This window comes from Fundulus heteroclitus, unplaced genomic scaffold (genome assembly GCF_011125445.2).
Source record: "Fundulus heteroclitus isolate FHET01 unplaced genomic scaffold, MU-UCD_Fhet_4.1 scaffold_929, whole genome shotgun sequence".
In the NCBI taxonomy this organism is placed as follows: domain Eukaryota; kingdom Metazoa; phylum Chordata; class Actinopteri; order Cyprinodontiformes; family Fundulidae; genus Fundulus; species Fundulus heteroclitus.
In genome coordinates, this window is record NW_023397394.1 from 14,333 (window position 1) to 35,053 (window position 20,721).

The 20,721-nt window shown below is 44.8% G+C and overlaps 1 protein-coding gene across 2 annotated transcripts; it reads right to left on the reverse strand.

The window, feature by feature from the left end:
• Nucleotides 1-1,385: 1,385 nt before the first annotated feature.
• Nucleotides 1,386-15,139, reverse strand: LOC118562451 (bone morphogenetic protein receptor type-1A-like). 2 transcript variants are annotated; one of them, XM_036134881.1, is made up of 11 exons: nucleotides 14,602-15,139; nucleotides 12,595-12,751; nucleotides 12,238-12,340; nucleotides 11,570-11,669; nucleotides 11,405-11,492; nucleotides 10,437-10,572; nucleotides 10,015-10,207; nucleotides 7,415-7,712; nucleotides 7,097-7,272; nucleotides 2,906-3,036; nucleotides 1,386-2,750 (listed from the first exon to the last, which is right to left on the reverse strand). In XM_036134881.1, the coding sequence occupies exons 1-11, from the start codon at nucleotides 14,663-14,665 to the stop codon at nucleotides 2,625-2,627; spliced, it is 1,572 nt and encodes a 523-aa protein (XP_035990774.1). In that variant the 5' UTR covers nucleotides 14,666-15,139; the 3' UTR covers nucleotides 1,386-2,624. The 2 variants fall into 2 exon arrangements, with proteins under 2 accessions (XP_035990774.1, XP_035990773.1); XM_036134880.1 differs by having other exon boundaries at nucleotides 12,595-12,757; nucleotides 14,602-15,137.
• Between the last annotated feature and the right edge of the window lie 5,582 nt (nucleotides 15,140-20,721).

Sequence of the window (20,721 nt, forward strand, 5' to 3'; positions counted from 1 at the left end):
CAGTGATGACTGTTGGTTTGGAGGGAATGATCAATGCTGGAGTCTAAGATGCTCTATTGGGGGTTACTATGCCTGGCACAATAACAAAGGAAGATCTGTCTCCTCGTCATCCTCCTGGTTCTCCTCCTTGTTCTCCTCCTCCGTCTCCAGCAGAGTAGCAGTGTATGTGGACTGCCCTGCTGGTATTCTGTCCTTCTACAGAGTCTCCTCTGACTCACTGATCCACCTCCACACCTTCAACACCACATTCACTGAACCTCTGTTTCCTGGTTTTGGGGTCTGGTCCTCTGGTTCCTCAGTGTTTCTGTGCTGATTGAGTCTAAAGAGTCTCCTCCTGTCAGAGAAAGCCTCTCCCTGTTGAACAGATAGTTCAGTCTGTTCATGTCTGTCTCTTTTACGCAGAAACACGTTTTCACATTCATGGATTCAATCTGTTTCTTTGTGAAACTCTTCTAAATGACTCCTTGGAAACTTCTTCCTCTTCCAGTCCTTTAAAGATGGAAGCTGGGATTATTCCAGGATCCAGATGTTGTTTTTCTTCCTGTTTCCAGTCAAAGCTTTACTCTGAATATCAGCATGTTGACTTTCTTGGTGTTTACTTTCATTCATCACTCAGATTTCAGTGAAATGTTGCCAGTTTCTCTCTGAACATTTGTTTGTATCAGCTCCTTTTTTTCTAAAGGCTTTATATTCAAATGTTAAATCTTCCTCTTGTATATTTGCTGCAGTTCTATTTTATGTGTTTTAATGAACAAACAGATTGTCTTTGTTGCTCATTCTTTTTTTCAGTTGAATAGAATTAATTAGCAGCAGAAACACAAAGCAATGATGTAATGATATTTCTGCTCCAACACCAGTTAATTCTCCTTTGGTCTCCCTGAATTATTGCATTAGTCTAATCGATTTATGTCTATTTGTCTGAGCCACTGTTGGTTTGTTTGTTCTGTATCTGTGAATATTATAAATAAAAAATAATGCCAGTACTCTGATCACTCTTTGATCTATTATCCTCATATAAAAGCCAGTGTTCCTGGTATTCATCAGACAAAACCTGACAGAATGAGAGTTATTTGATAAACATTAAACTTAAAAACAGCATAACGCAGTGAAAGGTGATGGAGTTTTTATTAAGAGTATTCTGATGGAGCCGTCCCTTTACAGGTTCCCACAACAACAGATGAATAACAAAGGTTCCACCTCAACTTCCAGCGTAAATGTGTCAATAATTAAATAAATGACTAAAATAACTGTAAAGGGACCATCTGGGTTTACAACTTAAAGAATTTAACTTAACATATGAATGTGGTAATCTCTTTTTTAAGGGCGTCACATTTGCAAACCTTAAACACGTTGAGGATGAAAGAAGAGTCGACGCTGACAGTTTGTGACTAAAAGAAGTTTCTTTACTTTCAAACTGCTGACTTGGACAGACTGATGATCAGATTTTCTCCTGTGGCACCAAAACAGAATCTGTAGAAACGACACCAACAACAGAACCACATGGAACATTTCACATCAGAACTTTTTCCTGTTCTGATCTTTTATTTTTACACAGGAAACATGTGAACGTGCACGTGGCTACCTGCTGCTGCTCTTAAAGGGACAGTCCCACATTTTCAGCTTCAGGGAGCTGTTAGCGTAGCTTAGCACAAAGACTGGAAGTGGAGGGAAACTGTTAGCAGAGCTGCAGCAGAACAGAACCACTTTGATCTCTGATCAGAACATCAAGCTGAAGACTTCTGGAGTGTTTAGAAGGTGGATTTTATCTGCTAAACGGGTCGGTTCTGGTTCAGAACCAGACTAAAGGGTTCCTGAAGGGTTCTTTAGAGCTCCAGGTTCTGTGGTGGTCCAGCTGTAGGCCAGAGGTCCCAGTGAGGACGCAGGTCATGTGACCACATAAATTCAACAAAGAACCATCAGAGAGGAGCAGCTGGTTCCAGGCAGCAGGTTCTCTGAAGTTCTGCTCAGTTCAAGCTTTCAGACTTTGAGACGCTGACTTGCAGGATTCTTTGCTCTGATGGTTCTCCTGTCACTTCCTGCTTTGATCTTATTATGGGCGGAGCTTCATCTGTAGCCCCGCCCCTACAGATACCACCTGACCTGACAGACAGGAAGTGGACAGACAGAAAGAGGACGGCAGATGTTCTCCTGGACTCCACAGAGCTCTCAGGTGAAGCTCAGCTTCTAACAGAAACATTTATTTCCAGGTTTCAGTTCTCAGGTCATCAGAGGAGCTGATTTAGTTCAGAAAGAAGCTGCTGGAAGATGCAGATATTTTCCTTTATGGCAGCAGAACTCAGTCCTGAAGAGGAAACAGAGAAGAACTCATCTGGCGGCTTTTCTCCGTTCATCTCGTCTCAGTTCAGGATTTTTATCGTCTTTTCCGGCTTTCACAGAAAGCGTCGAGCCCGGCTGTCTCAGTCTGGATGAAGAACCAGGAGGAGGAGGAGGAGGTCAGTTCAGCTCTGAGGAAGCTCCTTAAACTCCCAGTTCCTCCTCCTCTTCCTCCTCCACATGAAGGAGGCAGCCTGGGAGCAGCGGTCCGGTCCGGTCTGATCCAGTCCAGGTTGAATCGGGTTAATCTGGATGCAGCAGAGGAAGGAGGAGGTTGAGGAGGAGGTTCTTCAGATCTTCATGTCCTGGGACTCCACCATCTTGGCCAGCGTCTTCTTCACTCTGAGGATGGTGAGGCGGGAGGCGGGGTTGTGGGCCCAGCACTCTGACATCAGCTTCAGCATGGCTCGAAGGCACTGAGGAAACAACAAGATGACTTCAGGAACATGTTTTCAGCCTCCAGGACTGATTTAACCTCCTGGTCCAGCCTGGTACCAACATTAATGGACCCATGGCTTTAATCAGAACCTCCTGGAGCCTCAGCAGGAGGACCTTCCATCTACAGTCTCACCTCGTCACTGTTCCAGCGGTTGGACACCGTGGGTCGAAGTCCTTTAACACAAACCACCTCCAGCATGTCTTCATAGGAGGGATCTGAGGTCACCATGTTGAAATATGGCAGCTGGTAGTCCTCCACCATACCTGAAGAGAGAGAAAACACCTTCAGTCAGTGGATCCTCCCTGTTCTGATGGGTTCTGTTCAACATCCAACCCACAGAGACCAGAACTTCTTCACATGAAGGGCTGAAGCTGCTAAGATGAGGAATAAACAACCAAAGACTGTCAGAAGAAGCTGAACCTGAAGCGGTCTCAGGAGAGTTTAAACTGGTGATAAAATGAGTTTAAAACGTTATAGTAATTCTTGATTACAAGATCAAGTTACTATGAATTAGTATATAAAGATGACCTGAGAAAAAAACAAAAAATTAGATGAAAACGTGGGTTTTTAAGGCTTTTTAGCACAAGGCTCATTAAAAATGTTGCACCGGATGTCACGTGACCGATAACGTAGTTCGTTGACACGAGTTGATCTACTGACTTAGCAACAAGTTACTTCCTGGTTCCAAACTCACTTTTCACAAACACAAACAGACGGATTAAACGTGGTTAAAAAGTGTGTCGTGTACAAACACAGATAACGTCTCCTTACCCCCAATTTCCAAACCCGAAACCTCCTGGAGGTGAGAAAATCCCAACCCGAGCTGATTGGGTTGGACCACCAAAATTCTTGTGTCATTTGTAGTGACCATTTCCCAGCAGTATAAAGGCGTTACTGAAGCCTTATGCCGTTCCAACAATCTTCAAGAGGGGCGCACTTGTCTTGTCTTCAGGTTCCGGCGATCTGTCACCGGCAAGTCAGCCAAATCAGACAGATTCATCGCATACTCAACCGCATGACGGGGCCATAGTAATAGGTGCCTCCCATGGAAATGCATGGAGGAACCTATAACTATGTACCTCTAGATGCGTCTCTTTATTCTTTATTATTCGGACTGTGCGTCCCAAACCGTAGCGTGCACCCCCACAATATAGGCATCAAAACGTGCAGCTCGATCGTTGGATGTGTGCTATTACTTTTATTGGGGTTTCGAGTTACCATGGTGGCGTAATTTGCGAAAACCCCCAACTAAAAGTCACAAAGTAATGAATGTAGTCAGGTAGAAAGAAAACCACAAAAAAGCCTCAAAATGACCATTTTGAACGCTTTACTGTTGTCATACTTTCACCTCCAAACACCATTTAACTTACAGTTTGTAAATATATCTTTGATCTACTCAGAAGTGAAAACGGGATGTGGATATATTTTATGTTTTTTTACAGTTACTCCTTACACTTAGACGAAGCTGTACGCGTAGCCGCTGCCCGAAGGCGCCGCCGGAAGATTAGCATCTTGATCAGCATCATGAACTTTGAGGATGCATCATTATCCTCAAAGCGTATGTCCAAAAATCAGCAGAATCATTGTTTATAATGGAAGTCTATGGCGGAATCCTCAAACACCGTTTTCAAAGATTTCACAAATCCAAACACATTTAGCCTACTCACTCAATTTTTACTCTATGTAGACAAATTATACACCAAAACGTAGGTATTTTTGTCAGGATTCTGAAAACGTAAACCTCATTGGTGTGGGATTTATAGATTTCTCGTACATCAACCCAAAGCGCCAAAAGTCCAAACTCTCCACATGATCCACTTTTTTACATCGTTGCCAAGCCTACCCTGATATTAGTGCCCCTTTTAACCCCTTTTTGCTCCTGCTACGTGCTGCAGAAATGTTCCAGAGACAGCAAAATCACATAATCCACCCAGTCCCCCACATGATAAAGCTAATGATGAATAAGACAGAGGGCTGCAGCTGTCAGTGTGTTTCCATGATAACTGAACTCTGCTGGCCAGAGGCTCCTAGGAGGTCAGTGACATGCTCCATTGGCTTAGCATGGCACCTTTTGATGCCCACTGCGGGGGCTGTGAAGAACGTAGGAATCTAAGATTCGCAAAGTTACTTCCTGTTAATATTTTTTACGGTACGGTACACACCACGTGGCAGGCCCCATCTAAATTTTATAACATCTTATTGCTATTTGATTACCTGAAAATGCCTAAAAAATACCATTTATTTATTAGTTCAATTCAACCACACTCAATGACAGAATTTAGGCAAGGTCTGTTAATGATAAACAGTCTGCTTCAGTTTACTGTCTGATTCTATCATTACAGTCATTAATTGCTGCACTGGTGGATGAGAGATGCTCAGCAGCAGCTAAAGTTGCTTGTGATGATGACATCAATGTTACTTCTGACCTTATCATAAATGAGCCAGTTAAATAACAGGATTAGTTGGTTAGTATTCACTAATTAGGTCATAATTAATAACATGAATGAAACTTTATGGTTGAAGAACCAAGCTCAGCAAAGTCCATTTCCTATTTCTAACTTTCCTCAAATCTGATTGAAAGGGCTAATAATCAACTGAATTAAATTTGAAATCATATAATCCCAACTCCAGCTTGCTTTTTTTACTACAGCCTCGCTCAGCTCTGGGATATTACGTACAATTCCGGGAACACATGATACTGAGACACTGTGGTTTGTGCTGAATGTACGTCTTTTTGTTTTCTGTTCTGTTTTGGCGAATTTCAGCCATCATTAGGAATGCCCCCAACCATTCCTATGAACTGTCATCCGGAACAGGGCGATTACAAGCCCCGTTTCCAATTATACACTAGCAACCCATTTTGTTTATTCTCCTAAAATGTTTTCCTCAGACTTACCCGAATTGTAACAGATGCTAGCGCTGTCTTTCGTGTTAATTGCCATGTGAACTTGTCGTTGTGTACTCCATTGTACTCTCTGTAGCGTAGCCTGAGCTGTCAAACAACATCACCGTACCACGCGACCCAAATTGTGGATTTTATGACTAGCTATTTCCAGGGGCCAACTTTTTGTCCTCGAAAAAACACATTTAATGCCGCAATCACGGTTCTAATGCCAATTTTTTTTAAAACATGGTTACTAATGCATGCATTTCCGGGGTGGTTGGTGTTAGAATCAATAATTACTTTAAACTCTCAGTGAAAACTTAAACTATAGAAATCTTTTTTTGGTCCGTCATGAAGAGAAAACATGTTTCCTGAAAGCAAACTATAGAGAAACAGGAGAGCAGCTTGAAGAAACAGGATTTAGTGGTATTAACTGTTGGGTTGTTGAAGCATCTGACTATCTCTAGAGGTTAGAGTCCAACCATCTGCTGCTCAGAGCATCCATGTCTGTCAGCCAATCAGGTGACAGCAGTGAAGCCAAACTCATATTCTGCTAACAACAACGTTAGCTTCAATACTGTAGAACCAGGGACAAATAAGGACAAATGTATAAGGCTAATGCTAACCAACGGCTGTCAGTCTGTGTGCTGCATGAAGAACATGTGCAGCAATGGATGTTAGAGGGGACAGTCAGGGAGGAACTGGACCCACTAAACAGTCCTGGATTTTGACTGGACCGACCCACAACAATCCGTATGTGGAAAGTCATCAGCACCCGCTACCGGTGTCACAATAATTTAATCATGGCTCATGACACTTTATTATCCTTACATCAAAATCTCTGATGTTGACTAGATGTTAAGAGAAGCACAACGCTGAGATGTTTTCTAACCTTAAATATTAAAATATAAATGAAGATCTCATCACCCTGCTGTCCCTCTGGCTAAAACCAGTCTTTGCTGCTACCACTACTTCCATTTCTCTTGCTGGTTGGCCTCCAAGTTAAAGACGCGCTGTTGCCACTTACTGGACTGGAGTGTTAAATGATTAAGCAGGGGATTAGGGGCATTTTTTATTTATTTGCAAGGTCTTGATGTATAGTCATGTGTCATAAATAACACAGCGGTTCTGAATGCTGACAATGAAGTTTATCTATGACTAAAGTGTGATATGGAGTGAAATTGAACATCAGAGGAACTATGATGCAGTTTGGCTGCAGTTCACCACTTCACCATCGGTGGCACCAGTTTCTCAATCTCCAAAACAAGCGTACGCCTGGGTCAGAGTTACTGTAAGTAACAGCACATTTGATGTCAAGTTTTTCTTTAAAGATCTCTAACTTTAATGGAAAGTGATGCAAGATTTAATCCCCATTCTGTGCGTACACCAGCTTTCTAAATGAGGCCCTGAACACATTGGCAGCTGATCATAGTGGTTACCTCCGGTGACGCAGCGTCTGGTCATCTCCCAGACCACCAGGCCGTAGCTGTACATGTCGGCCATGATGTAGGCCTGGAAGTGGTTCTTGTTGAGGCTCTCGTCCAGGACCTCCGGGGCCATGTAGCGGCTCGTCCCGACCCGGGTACTCAGAGGGATGTCCACCTCGCTGGTGTCGCTGTAGCAACACAGGAGACAGATTAATAATCTGAGCTACATCAGAGTGACCCGTGGTGAATCCTTCACTAAACAACTATCAGGAAGATGTTTTTTCCTGAGTTCAGGAAAGCCGTCAGGTCACCTCTAAACCATGAGATCACCTGTTAAACTTGACAGCAAGGCCCAGGTCGGCGATGCAGCAGGTGCCGTTCTTCTTCACCAGGATGTTCTTGCTCTTCAGGTCTCGGTGGGCGATGGCGGGCTTGCCCTGCGTGCCGTAGATCTCCGTGTGCAGATGGCAGAGGCCGCAGGCGGCGGAGTAGGCCAGTCTGAGCAGCGCCGGAGGATCCAGCGTGTTCACCTTCAGGTAGTCATACAGAGAACCGTTCTCATGGTAGTCTGTGATGAGGAAGAGCTGCGTGAAGGCACCAGAACCCTTGATGTCTGCTGCGATGAAACCTGCAGAACAAAATGACAGAGAACAAAAAGTTAAAAGCTGAAATAAACAACAACCATTGCAGAGCAGAGTAGTAGGAGAACTCTATAGAGAGAGAGAAATAGACCCTGATGTCCTCCAGCAGCCTAAGCCTATAGCAGCATAACTATAGAGATAGCTCAGGGTAACATGAGCTACTCTGACTATAAGCTTTGTCACAAAGGAAAGTTTTAAGATTAGTCTTAAAAGTAGACGGGGGTGTCTGCCTCACGGACCAAAACTGGGAGTTGGTTCCACAGGAGAGGAGCCTGATAGCTAAAGGATCTGCCTCCCATTCTACTTTTAGAGACTCTAGGAACCACCAGCAGACCTGCAGTCTGAGAGCGAAGTGCTCTGTTAGGAACATACTTGACTCATTTATACTAACGTAGTCCTCTTGTAGCCAGGTTTCTATGAGACAAGCACCAGCGTGAATAACAATCTTACTGTATTTACGCTTATCCTTAGCCAGCAGTTTTAGGTAAGATTCTATGTCGCCCGTTCTGGCCCCTGGCCGGCATTTAACTATGGTCCCTGGTGTCTCTAGTGCCACGTTTCTGACTATTGAGCTCCCAATAATCAGGGTCGGCTTCTCAGCGGGTGTGTCGCTGAGTGGGGAAAACTTGTTAGAAACGCAGACGGGCTGGTGGTGAACTGGGGGCTGAAATCTAGAGCTATTGTGACCCAGCAGGCCTAATTATCTGGCTGCTCGGGTGCTGCTGCTGGAGGACCGCAACTTTTGGTTCGCTACATAAAGTTAATCTATGCGGCTCCGCGCTAGCAAAGAGCGGCTATCAGCTGGTTTTTCAACAGCACAGAGCCGGGTCTCCAGTTCTGACACCCTCGCCTCGAAAGCTACAAAAATACTACATTTATTACATGTACCATTATCACTAAAGGAGGCAGAGGAATAGCTAAACATCTGACACAGAGAGCAGGAGATAAGGGGTGAGTTAGTCAGAGACGGAGAAGCGGAGGGAAGAGTAGGGGAGGAAGCCATTGTGGAGCTAAAACCTCTTACCACACCAAGAAAAGCAAACCGTGTGAAACACGAGGAGTTCCCAAACGTGATGTGCAGCAACATAGAATGTTTTTTAAATGTGCTTAAGTGTTAGAAACAGATAGATGTCATATCAAACAAATTAAAGATAAAATCAAAGGTGTAGAACACCAAACCACAATTCACAACGCAGTAACAGAAAACAGGAAGTGACCTCGAATGTAGAGGTCCTCCTCCTTGAATGAGGATGTTATAAACAAAATAATAAAAGTAAACCCAGACAGGATTATACATAAGACTCTGGGTTCCTTCATTCTAGGACCATCTGTGTCTCTGGGACAAAATCTGATCTTTAATTATCATCACAGAAATGTTCTTTATCAACATTTATATTAAGTCTTTCAATTTCCGCATCTGTTGTGTTTTAAATTGTATTTTATGTATGTATTACTAATGTATTGTATTTATTTTAGCCCTACTTCCCTTTTCCTAAGTGGTTACTCCACTTGTCATGCCTCCATTGTAAATAAGAAGTTGTTCTTAATGACTTGCCTGTAAAAATAAAGGTATAATAAAAAGCAGCTTAAATTCAATATCTATAAGTCTCACATCTTATAGGAAAACAATATTTATATTGTTTCAGTGAGTACAATTATCTTTTTTTCAGGTTTGATCCAAACATTTGAGTTTCAAACACTTGCAGAGGCATTTATCCTGACATTTTTTGATCAAGTTATTTGTAGATAAATTGTTTTACAAAAATGTCCATTCTGAAGTTAGCCAACAAAAAATATTCATCATGTTGTTTCTACCCAAGGATTTCAGTTTCAAAAACTTGCAGCAACATTGACTGAAAGTTATTTGTTTATAAATTGCTTAACATGTCTCTGGGATAAAAACTGATCTTTAGTGATCACCACAGAAATGTTCTGTATCAACGTATTTTTCATTAATTATTAACAATCCTGGCTTCCTATAGTACATTTGTTTTGTTTATTCTATATTCTATGTTTCTACATTTACAGATATCAGCTGTATGTTGTTTTTTTTTGTTTTTTTCGCGGCTCTAGTTGCTCGCTTTTTATTGACAGTGAGCTGACAGGAAGGGGGTGGAAGAGGGGGAGAGACATGCGCCAAAGGACCGTGGGTCGGATTCGACCGCGTCGAGGACTAAGGCCTCCAAACATGGGTCGCGCTACCCGCTGCGCCACCAGCTGTATGTTTATTGATGTGCAGCACCTCATCACCAAAGCATATTCCATGCTCAGAGAACCTGAGGAACCTACCGAGGATGTTCTCGTGTCTCATCAGGACCGTCTGGTAGATCTCGGTCTCCCTGAACCAGCTGGCCTCCTCGCGGGTGAAGAACACTTTGACGGCCACCTTCTCTCCTCTCCAGCGGCCGAGCCACACCTCGCCGTAGCGGCCCTTCCCGATCTGACGAACCATCTGGATCTGCTTGGCGATGGTTCGCTGGACCTGGAGAAAGCAAACGTCACGTTGATTAAACTCAACATTTAGGTTTCTGAAATGATTTTTACAGGACGTCTGATGAGATTACTCTACATCTACAGTCCTGACTCATTTATGTTTAAATCAGGAACATCTAAAGTCCAGGTAGTTGGTGTCTGACCCAAACTTCCTGTAAGAAGAACCAAACTTTCAGCGTAAAGCTGATGTTGAAGGTGGGTGTAGTTGTGCTTCCTACCAGCAGGGGGAGCCCTGAGCCACTGCCGGAGCTCTGGGACTGGTGGATGAGATCTTTGAGGGACTCTCCTCCTCGGATGAAGACCTCCTGCTCCAAGTCTTTGGGAAAACGATCCCGCTCCGTCTGCCACTTGTACCTGAAGACACAGAGACGCAGTTTGTGTTGGACATTTAGAACGTTTCCACGTTCCTTTTTAATAACGCTGCTATAATTTAAATTACTAGGACTTGGATCACATGCTGGTGAAGATTCTCAGTCATCCAGGTCATGGTCATTCAAAAAAAAGTGAAAAACAAGCAACTGGACTTGTTTTCCGTAGTTGAAGACGTTTCGCTTCCTGGACAGGAAGCGAAACGTCTTCAACTACGGAAAACAAGTCCAGTTGCTTTGTACAGTTTGGTCTCTGGATCAACTCAGATCAGCTGTTTTAAATAATAAAGAGCTGGAGAGGATAATTTTGACTCTAAATAAATTTTAGAGCAAAGTTGGACACCTTTGATAATTTTATGTTTCTGGTAAAAACTAAAAGTTTTTATTTAATGGATCAAAGATTAAAACTTCAAAAAGATTCACTTTAAGAGTCAAAACTGGGCAGAATAGTTGATTTTCTTTCTTAACTAAACCATGTGGACCTGTTCTGGTGAAACAGTATAAAGTGGTAGGAACCCTGGTTCTGTCATCATCTTCCTCACTGAACTGGTGCAAATGACTAAATGTTCCTGGGATCTGGTTCTGGAGTTCTAGATGAAGATAAACCCAAACAGGGTCCAGATGTGGGAACAGCAGCACAGAGACCGAAGGTCTCCCCCAGCTTCTCCTGAAGGAGGACGGGACTCTGGGTGGAGACCACATGGAGGGTCCGACGGGCTCAGTGAGGACTCAGCAGAACCGGATCAGTTCTGGCAGCAGAACCGGATCAGTTCTGGCAGCAGAACCGGATCAGTTCTGGAGTCCAGCTGAGGTCGTACCTGTAGTAGAAGACGATGGTGAGGCAGATCAGGGTGCAGCAGCACACCGTCATGGAGATGATGAAGGCCAACCAATGAGAGCTGCTCTCTGCAGAAACAAACAGATCAGTCAGAACCGGTCCAGGTTCTCCAGAACCCCTGATCCCAGATCAGCCGAGGACCCACCCATGGGAAGCTCAGGCGGCAGCGTGGGCCTCAGGTCCTCGTTACAGAAGTTTGTGTTGCAGCACTCGATGGTCCTCCTGGTCTGAGCGTTGGGAGAGTCCTGCCAATCACAGCAGTCGACCAATCAGAGAGCAGAACTGACCCGTTCGGGTCAAACAGGAAGGATGAAGGTTTCACATCAGGAAGAGTCCAACTTTAACTTCAGATGAATGCAACCAGACGGTAATCTGCTCTGAGATCAGCTTCTACATGAAACAACGCTGCACCTGAGCATGTCACTTCCTGTCTGAGCGTGTCACTTCCTGTCTAAGCAGGTCACTTCCTGTCTGAGCGGGTCACGTCCTGCCTGAGCGGGTCACGTCCTGCCTGAGCGGGTCACTTCCTGTCTGAGCGGGTCACTTCCTGTCTGAGCAGGTCACTTCCTGTCTGGATGTGTCACTTCCTGTCTGAGCGTGTCACTTCCTGTCTGAGCGTGTCACTTCCTGCCTGGGCGGGTCACTTCCTGCCTGAGCGGGTCACTTCCTGCCTGAGCGGGTCACTTCCTGTCTGAGCGGGTCACTTCCTGCCTGAACTGGTCACTTCCTGTCTGAGCGGGTCACTTCCTGTCTGAGCGGGTCACTTCCTGCCTGAGCGGGTCACTTCCTGTCTGAGCGTCACTTCCTGCCTACCTTGCACTGGAAGTGGGAGCCTTCGTACTTCATGCAGCCGGAGGTGAGCTGAACTTCTCCATGCTCGTCTTCCTCGATGATGGCGAAGCACTGACCGTTGGTCCTGAACACATCAGACCCGCTGTTAGTCACAGCTTTGAACCAGAACCACATCCAGAACCAAGTCAGAGCCAAACCTAGAACCCTGACCTGAGGAGAACTTTGGGTCTGATCAGCAGAGTCTGCTGCAGCTCTCTGATCTTCACCTGAGATACTTGAGAACATCAGCCTCTCATTATCTAATCACTGTGTCCTGGTTCTGGTCCTGGTTCTGGTCCTGGTTCTGGGACCCGTTCTCCTGATGGGGGCTGTACTCACTGGCAGGTGTTGTTGGTGGCGTCGTCAGGACAGTGTCCAGAGCAGAAGCAGCTGAGGAACCGAGGCAGATCCTCGGGGGCGATGGTGGAGTCCTCTCCGGGACGCCGGGCCTCAGGATTCACACCGGTACCCTGCAGAACGTGGTCCGGGTTCTGACCTGCAGCTGGAGGAGACAGAACCACATGTACAGCTGGGCTGATGCACGAAGATCCTATCAGTTAAAATGAGAAACAGGAGGCTGAACTCCTGTCAGTATTCAGGATCTGTGGTTTCATCACCATGAAGGTCCGGTTCTCCGGTTCTTCCTGCAACTTTCACCGTTTTCTGCAAAATTTTGAACCGTTTTTTAAACATTTTGCTGACGCAGCAGATTAAACTGACTCCAGGTTGACCAGAGCGCCTCCTGCTGGAGGAGAACCAGGACAGGCTGGGAGGAGCAGCAGGAGGTTAAGAACATGTTCTCCTCCGGTTCCTGCTGCTGCCTTCCTGGGTTTTTCTCTCATTTTAGGTCCAGTTTGGTTCTGATTTTCTGGACTTTCACCTCAAACTGACCCAGATTAACGTTTCACAGTAAACCACTCAATGATGCAGGACATGAAGCTCCAATGTTTCCAGGTTCTGATGTCAGATGTTGCTGCAGAACATCAGGAACCAGAGGAACCAGCTGAGATCCGCTGGTTCCTTTAACCTGACAGAACCTTTGTTTGATGAAAGAATCTTCTTTTTTGTGGCTTCATGCAGGTCTGGTTCCAGCCATCCAGGAGAAGCTGGAGGTAAAACTAAGCAACCTACCAGAACCCTCAGAGTGAGACCTCTGTCCTCCAGTGCATCAGGATCTCTGACTGCAGCTCCATCAATAACCTGATCTAATTAGCTGAGGTCTGACTGCAGCAGCCTCTGATTGGCTGGGACTCCTCCTGTCAGGCTCTCTGATTGGCTGCTGCCTCCATCCACATGTGTTTAATGGCAGCGTCAGTCAGAGCGGAGCCTGAGGTCTGGCAATGCATGCTGGGTAACTCAGCAGCTTTATCTATGCTCCATGTGAGCGTCTGACATCAGAGGCTGGTACCGAGGTCCACAGAACCTCCTCAGACCGAAACCGCTTCAGAAGTTCTGCAGGAGGCCCGTCTGCAGGGAGATCAGACCTCAGACCAGAACATCTGATCTCCAGAACCATGACCTGTCAGTCATCTTCAGGGTTTATCCAGCAGAACCTCAGCCTGCAGACAGAACCTCAGACCAGAACCTCCCACTGCAGCTAAACACCGTTTTAGCTGCAGACAGAACGTGAGGAACCGAAGCAGGTCCACTATTTCAGGTTCTGTCTGGCAGACCAGCGGTTCTCCCTCAGAACCAGAGCCGGGCCGCTGCTCCGCGGCACTCTGAGGGAAACGGACCGGGCTTCAAAGGCTGAATGAGCCTCTGGGGGGATGGAGGATATTTCCGGAGAACAATGGCTGTTTGGGTCGCTTAGCGCCGCTGACAGATCGGACCGGGCCATACAGGAAACGGTTTATGAGTGAGAGGAAGAGAGAGCGGCAACAATCAGCTCAACAGCTTCCTGAGGAGGAGGAGGAGGAGGAGGAGCGACCCGACTGGAGGCAGAACCGGGCCTGAAACCAGCAGCTCCTCTGCTGCAGTGAAACGGACCTGGACCCATTTCCATCAGCAGGTCAGAGTTTTAGGAACCAGTGAAACCCGTTTAGCTCCAGACGGGTCCGATTAGTCTGCTGAAGGATTCCCTACACAGAACTCTGGGTTCTGACCGGGCCTCTGCAGAACCTTTATGCTGATGAGATCATTAACCGGTTCTGTTGGAGCGGGGAGCTGAACACCAACCGGGTTCTACTGGTTCTTACAGATTTCTGTTGTCTCGGTTCTGGTCTGATGATTCCAGCCTTAGCTCCAGGGACCAGAACCACAGAACCAGGGGTTCTGGATGTTTGGATCTCCCAGTCAGAGCTGATGCCCCTGGACTTAACAGAGAAACTGGACCTTAAATCTTACCGTCGGTTCTTAGAACCAGCAGGACAGCAGCAACCATCACGGCCAAACTGGACAGAACCGCCATCCTGCAGCCAGAACCGGGTCCAGAACAGCACAGCAGCTTCAGAGAGTCGTGGGTCCACAGCAGAACCAGCAGCGGTTCTGATGAAGCAGCAGAGAAGGTCCAAGAAGAAACGAGGAGGTCCAGAAGCAATCAGAACATCAGGTTCTCCTGGGTCTCACTGGTTCTGAAGGTCCAAACGCCTGGAACAGGGAGACAAACATCAGAGTTAATAAAAGCTGAAGCTCTAATATTTTACTGAAAGTTCTGATTCAGCAAACGGGTCGGATCCAGAACCAGTACATGTTCAGCAGCAGCTGGAGTCGGTCCACTCCAACCAGAACTTCCAGGTTCTGCAGACCAAACCCAACGGGTCCAGATGGTCCACTGACCTTCTAGAAGCCTTCAGAGCTTCCAGAACGGAGCTAAACTCCTGCTGCTCTGATCCAAACGGGCTTTTCTTCTGCTGACAGCGGTTCTGATGGTCCAGAACCGTCTTGGTGTCGGTTTATTTCAGGAACACAGTTCCACCAGAGAACAGACAGAACCTGCTGGTTGATCCCATCAGTTCACTCGTAGAACCTCCAGGAGGAACCAGCTGAGAAACGGGCTTCTGTCCAGAACCGAGCCTGATGCACTAAACAGAACCACCAGAACCGGACCTCCTGCTCATCTGATAACAAGAGTGTTTAAACATCCTCTCATTTTATTTTAAAACATCTGAATCGACCCGTGTTCCGTGCAGAACCACCAGGTCCAGATCCGCCGGGTCCAAACATTTATGCTGCTTTGGTCAACTTGAATAAAGAGGCCTGAGAAAAAACCTGAGCAGAACCTGGAGGTTTTATTGGCCAAAGGCCCAAAGCAGACCTGGTGCTGGACCCGTTTCCCAGTCAGAGACGGTTTGATAAACAGCAAGTTCTGGAGAATCTGTTTATGTTGACTGATCCAGTTCAAGTGGGGTCTGAAGGTTCTAGATCAGAACCAGAGACGATCAAATGCAGTTCAGCCTGAAAGCTGTGAACTTTAATTCAGCGCCAACAGGAAGCAGAACCCAGGATCACCTGCTGCAGTTTCCCCCAGAACCCATCAGAACTCCTCAGAACCCATCAGAACCCATCAGAACCCATCAGAACCCATCTCCTCATCTTTTCTACCAGACGTCGTCACACCAACAGCTGAACGTGAGGCTCTGATGCTGCTTCAGACAAAAAGTCCAAACCTGATTCCTGTCGTCAGGGAGCCTGGACAGAAACCGCGTGTCACAGAGCTACAGGCAGGAACGTGGCTCATTAGCAGTGAATAAACTTTATTATGGAGAGAACCTCCAGTTAATCCTCCTCAGGGTTAATAAGTTAGATGTTTCACTGAGTCTGAAGGTTTGAGATTATATTTATGGCAGAAAAGCAGCGACTCTGAACCTTTGGACTCTGGTAGAACCTCTGAGGTCCTGCTGCTGCTGCAGATCTGAGCAGAGAGGAGAACGCTTGGTTCCCCAGAAACATCATCAACGCCTAACCCAACCATCTGGGCTGAATAATGATAATAATAACAATAATAATTAAAACCGCAAGCGGTGATGAGCGGCCCTCGCAGCAAAGCGCCGCTCCGGCCTTGGCCACCGCTGGGATTTGCGCACTGCCGGCCGCCCGCCACCGCAGATGCTGTCACGCATTTTGCCCGCCCGTCCCTGGGCGATTTACACGAACGTGTTCGGCAGCGCTCCCCCACGACTCACAAAAAATCTGGTGCAGATTCACCACAACGGACCGGTATAGCGCCCGCTTCACAGCAGACGCCGCACCAATCCGCCTGTCGATCTCCCGCTCCATCTTCCCCTCATTCGTGAACAAGACCCCAAGATACTTGAACTTCTCCACTAGAAGCTGGCCCTTGGGACTTTCCTTTTTAAAAAGCTTATAGTTAGAGTGGCTCATGTTACCCTGAGCTACCTCTATAGTTATGCTGCTATAGGTTTAGGCTACTGCAGGACATCAGGGTCTATTGTTCTTCAATTTTGAATGACTGTTGTAATTTCAGCTTTTAACTTTTTGATTTTTCTTTTTTCTTCATAGTAGGCACACCTGGTCTGGCGTTCTGTTAGCTGTGGCTTCATCCAGGGAAGACAGATCACCCGCTACTACCATCTAATGTAGAACTTCTGTGCTTTTTTTGTCTCTCTTGTTGTGTCTCTGCTCTGTCTTCTGTAACCCCCAGTCTGTCGAGGCAGATGACCGTTCATACTGAGCCCGGTTCTGCTGGAGGTTTTTCCTTCCCGTTAATGGGGAGTTTTTTTTTCCTGCTGTCGCTTCATGCTTGCTCAGCAGGTAGGATTGCTGCAAAGCCATGGACAATGCAGACGACTCTCCCTGTGGCTCTACGCTTCTTCAAGAGAGAATGCTACTTGTCAAGACTTTGATGCAATGAACTGGTTCCCTTATATAGGAATTTTTGTGTATAATCTGACCCAATCTGTATAATCTGATTGATTTTGACGTTGTAAAGTGCCTTGAGATGACATATTTCATGAATTGTCGCTATATAAATAACATTGAATTGCATCATCTCTTCAGACCAAATAAACTATCACATTTTTTGAGACAGTTATCTCATTTTAAGATATAATCATCTAACAGTATTACTCTTAGCAAGTTAAAGCTCCATAATAATTTTAGACCAGGTTTTAGTTCCACTCTTTTATTATGCACATCTAGGCTACCTATAAATATAAAGTATGGTATGCCAAAAAACATTTTCAACAAAAGGCAATTTTAGTAATGGCCTTGCGATTTTATATCTAAGCATTAAAAATGATAATATTTCACCAATTTTCACAGCAAGATGGAAATAACAACTATCCAACATTTTAAGATTTTGTAAAAACTTTTTCTTTTTTACATACCTTTTGAAATTAATACTTGTTTCTACTTCTCCAAAATTAAACTTCAAGAAAACTATTGTGCTGTCCTGGGGCCATATGCAGCTAGACAGCTAGGACAAAAGTTCCCCACAAAAGCTTCCTTTTCTTGCATTCTCTGAATAACCTTTGTTCCCAAATCTGGCTTTAAACATTCTTTTTGTAAAAAGACGAATATTTTTCCAAGGCAGAAGCGTGTAGAACAAAATTCAACTTCAACATTAGCAGTTTCCCTAGCTTCATCGCTGAAAAGCAGCTTTTAACCGGAGCAAAATACGTCAAAGATCTTTTTTTAAGGTGAGAGCACTCACTATCTCACGTAATTCACATAGAGATCTAACAAAGTTGTGATGTCTCACTCTGATTAAATATGAACCCAAAACTTTTCTAACTGTTTTTGCCTTGGATTTTCCTCTGAGTAATAATTAATTTATATCTTATTTATGTAATGTATTCACGACATGAATTCCTTGCTGTCTAACAAAGGCAGAACAACTATAACGTTACTTTCTATAATTATTACAGGTTCTGCTGAGATGTCAAATTCTGGAGAGTGCTTAGACACCCTGACACACATATGGATTAACTTCATTTCATGTGCACTCGTGAACTTTTTTAAGTTGATTTAGTTTTTCTTGATGTACTGTAGAGCGTGATGAAGTCTGTGTGGTATTGTGTGCACTGGATTGAGGGGACAGTTGGTGTTGTCTGTCAAACCCAATCTTCTTAAGCTGCAAATTCAGTAAAGTTACAAGTTTTCTTGCAACCTCTCATATGGAACTAGTCTAAAAAATAAATAAACTGATAATTAGAAGATCAGTTTGTACATCCACACCAACTCTAGAACCAAAGCCGTATTCAGCTGGAACTTATCCTGACAAAATGTCCCAATTCAGTCAAATAAACTCCAAAGCTTAGAGGAGATCATTCAGCAGCTAAGTTCCTCCTCATGCTGTCTTGATGCTCTACCTACAGTTTTCCTTAAGAAAGTTTTGCCTGTCATAGCGTCTGATTTGACTCAGACAATAAACACGTCCCTTCTGTCAGGTGTTTTTCCCCCCAGTCCCTGAAAACAGCAATTATCAAACCACTGTTAAAAAGAACAATTTAGACAAACTACTACTCCAGAACTACAGGCCCATCTCAAAGCTCCCCTTTATCAGTAAGATCATTGAAAAAGCTGTGTTTCAACATTAAACACCTTCTTAACAACGACCAGCCACTTTGACGTTTTCCAGTCTGGCTTCCGTGCTCACCACAGTACAGAGACCGCCCTTATCAAGGTGTTTAATGACATCCATATAAATACAGACTGCGGAAAAACCACCATGATGGTTCTGTGTGACCTCAGTGCAGCATTTGATACTGTTGATCACTGCATTCTGTTAGAGCGCCTGGAGAACTGGGTCGGCCTCTGTGGTACAGCTCTCCACTGGTTTAAATCCTACTTAAAGGACAGGGACTTTTTGTATCAGTAAGTAACTTTACATCAGAGATGACAAAAATCACATGTGGGGTTTCCCAAGGGCCCATTCTGGGTCCCCTCTTATTCAATATCTACATGCTCCTCTAGCTCAGATCATAAGAAATAACAACATCAACTACCATAACTATGCAGACGACACACAGTTCTACATCACCATGTCACCAGGTGACTATGAACCAGTTCAAGCACTGAGTAAATGCCTAGAAGAAATCAATACGTGGATGTGCCAAAATTTTCTTCAGTTGAATAAAACAAAACAGAAGTAATAATTTTTGGACCAATAGAGGAGAGATCAAAGGTTAGCACACAGCTTCAGTCGCTTCAGCTAGGAACCACTGATCAGGCCCGAAATCTTGGAGTAGTATGGTCTCAGACCTGAACCTTCAAAAGCATCTAAAGACAGTTACAAGGTCAGCTTTCTATCACCTGAAAAACATTTCCAGGATTAAAGGACTAATGTCTCAGCAGGATCTGGAAAAACTAATCCATGCATTTATAATTAGTAGAATTGATTACTGCAACTGTGTTTTTACAGGTCTGCCTAAAAAGTGGATCAGACAGCTGCAGCTGATCCAGAACGCTGTTGCCCACGTCCTCACTAAGACTAAGAAAGTAGAGCACATCACCCCAGTTCTAAAGTCCTTCCATGGCTCCCTGTATATCAGAGAATAGACTTTAAAAACTTCTGTTCGTCTATAAATCCCTGAATGGCTTAGCACCTAAATACATCAGACTTGTTATCCGTGTATCAACCATCCAGACCATTAAGGTCTTCTGGATCTAGCCTACTCTGCATACCTAGAACCAGAACTAAACAAGGAGAAGCAGCATTTAGTTCCTATGCTCCACTGATCTGGAACAAACTTCCAGAAAATTGTAAAGGTGCGGAAAGACTGAGTTCCTTAAATCAAGATTAAAAACACATTTGTTTAGGATTGCCTTCAACTGTTCTAGTTAACTGAATCACCACTTTTTTGTTCTTTTTTCTATCTACATTTTATTCCTACTTGCTTTTATTCTGTTTTATTTTGCTATATTTTAATCATGTAAAGCACTTTGCATTGTCTTTGTACTGAATTGTGCTATATAAATAAATTTGCCTTGCCTTGCCTTACTGAACAAGACAACTTGGTTTGTGGTTTATTTGTGGTCTCTTGCTGCCACCTGGTGGACAGGTTTGAGCAAATAATGCTGTCAAAAGATTAAAATATATGTGTTTGATGTGACTTCCCCACGCCACCACGCCGCCCTGCTCCATGGAATCCACTTGGGGCTGGAATCCACAACACACCAATATGTCTTCTGTCTCTTGACACAGTTTCATGTTGATTAGCTCAGAGGGGTAACATAGCGACCCGCTTACAACAAAACATGACACTTCCTGTTGTCAGGGGCGTGGCCTAAGCAATGTCATCATTTGACCATTGGATATTGTAGGAGACCCCGATGATCAATCACAGAAAGTTTGGTGCCTCTGTGTGTGTCTGTGTAGGAGATATAACACTTTTTATTTTTTGTGGCGAATAGGTGAACTTTGACCCCTGCCAACGCCCCTTCCACCATTGCTCAAAAACTCACGTTCTGATAACTTTTAATTGGCCATGCCTTATGATCAGACTGACCGAGTTTCAAGCCGCTCGTCTCAAAATCCCTTAGGAGGATTTCGATCAAATACCA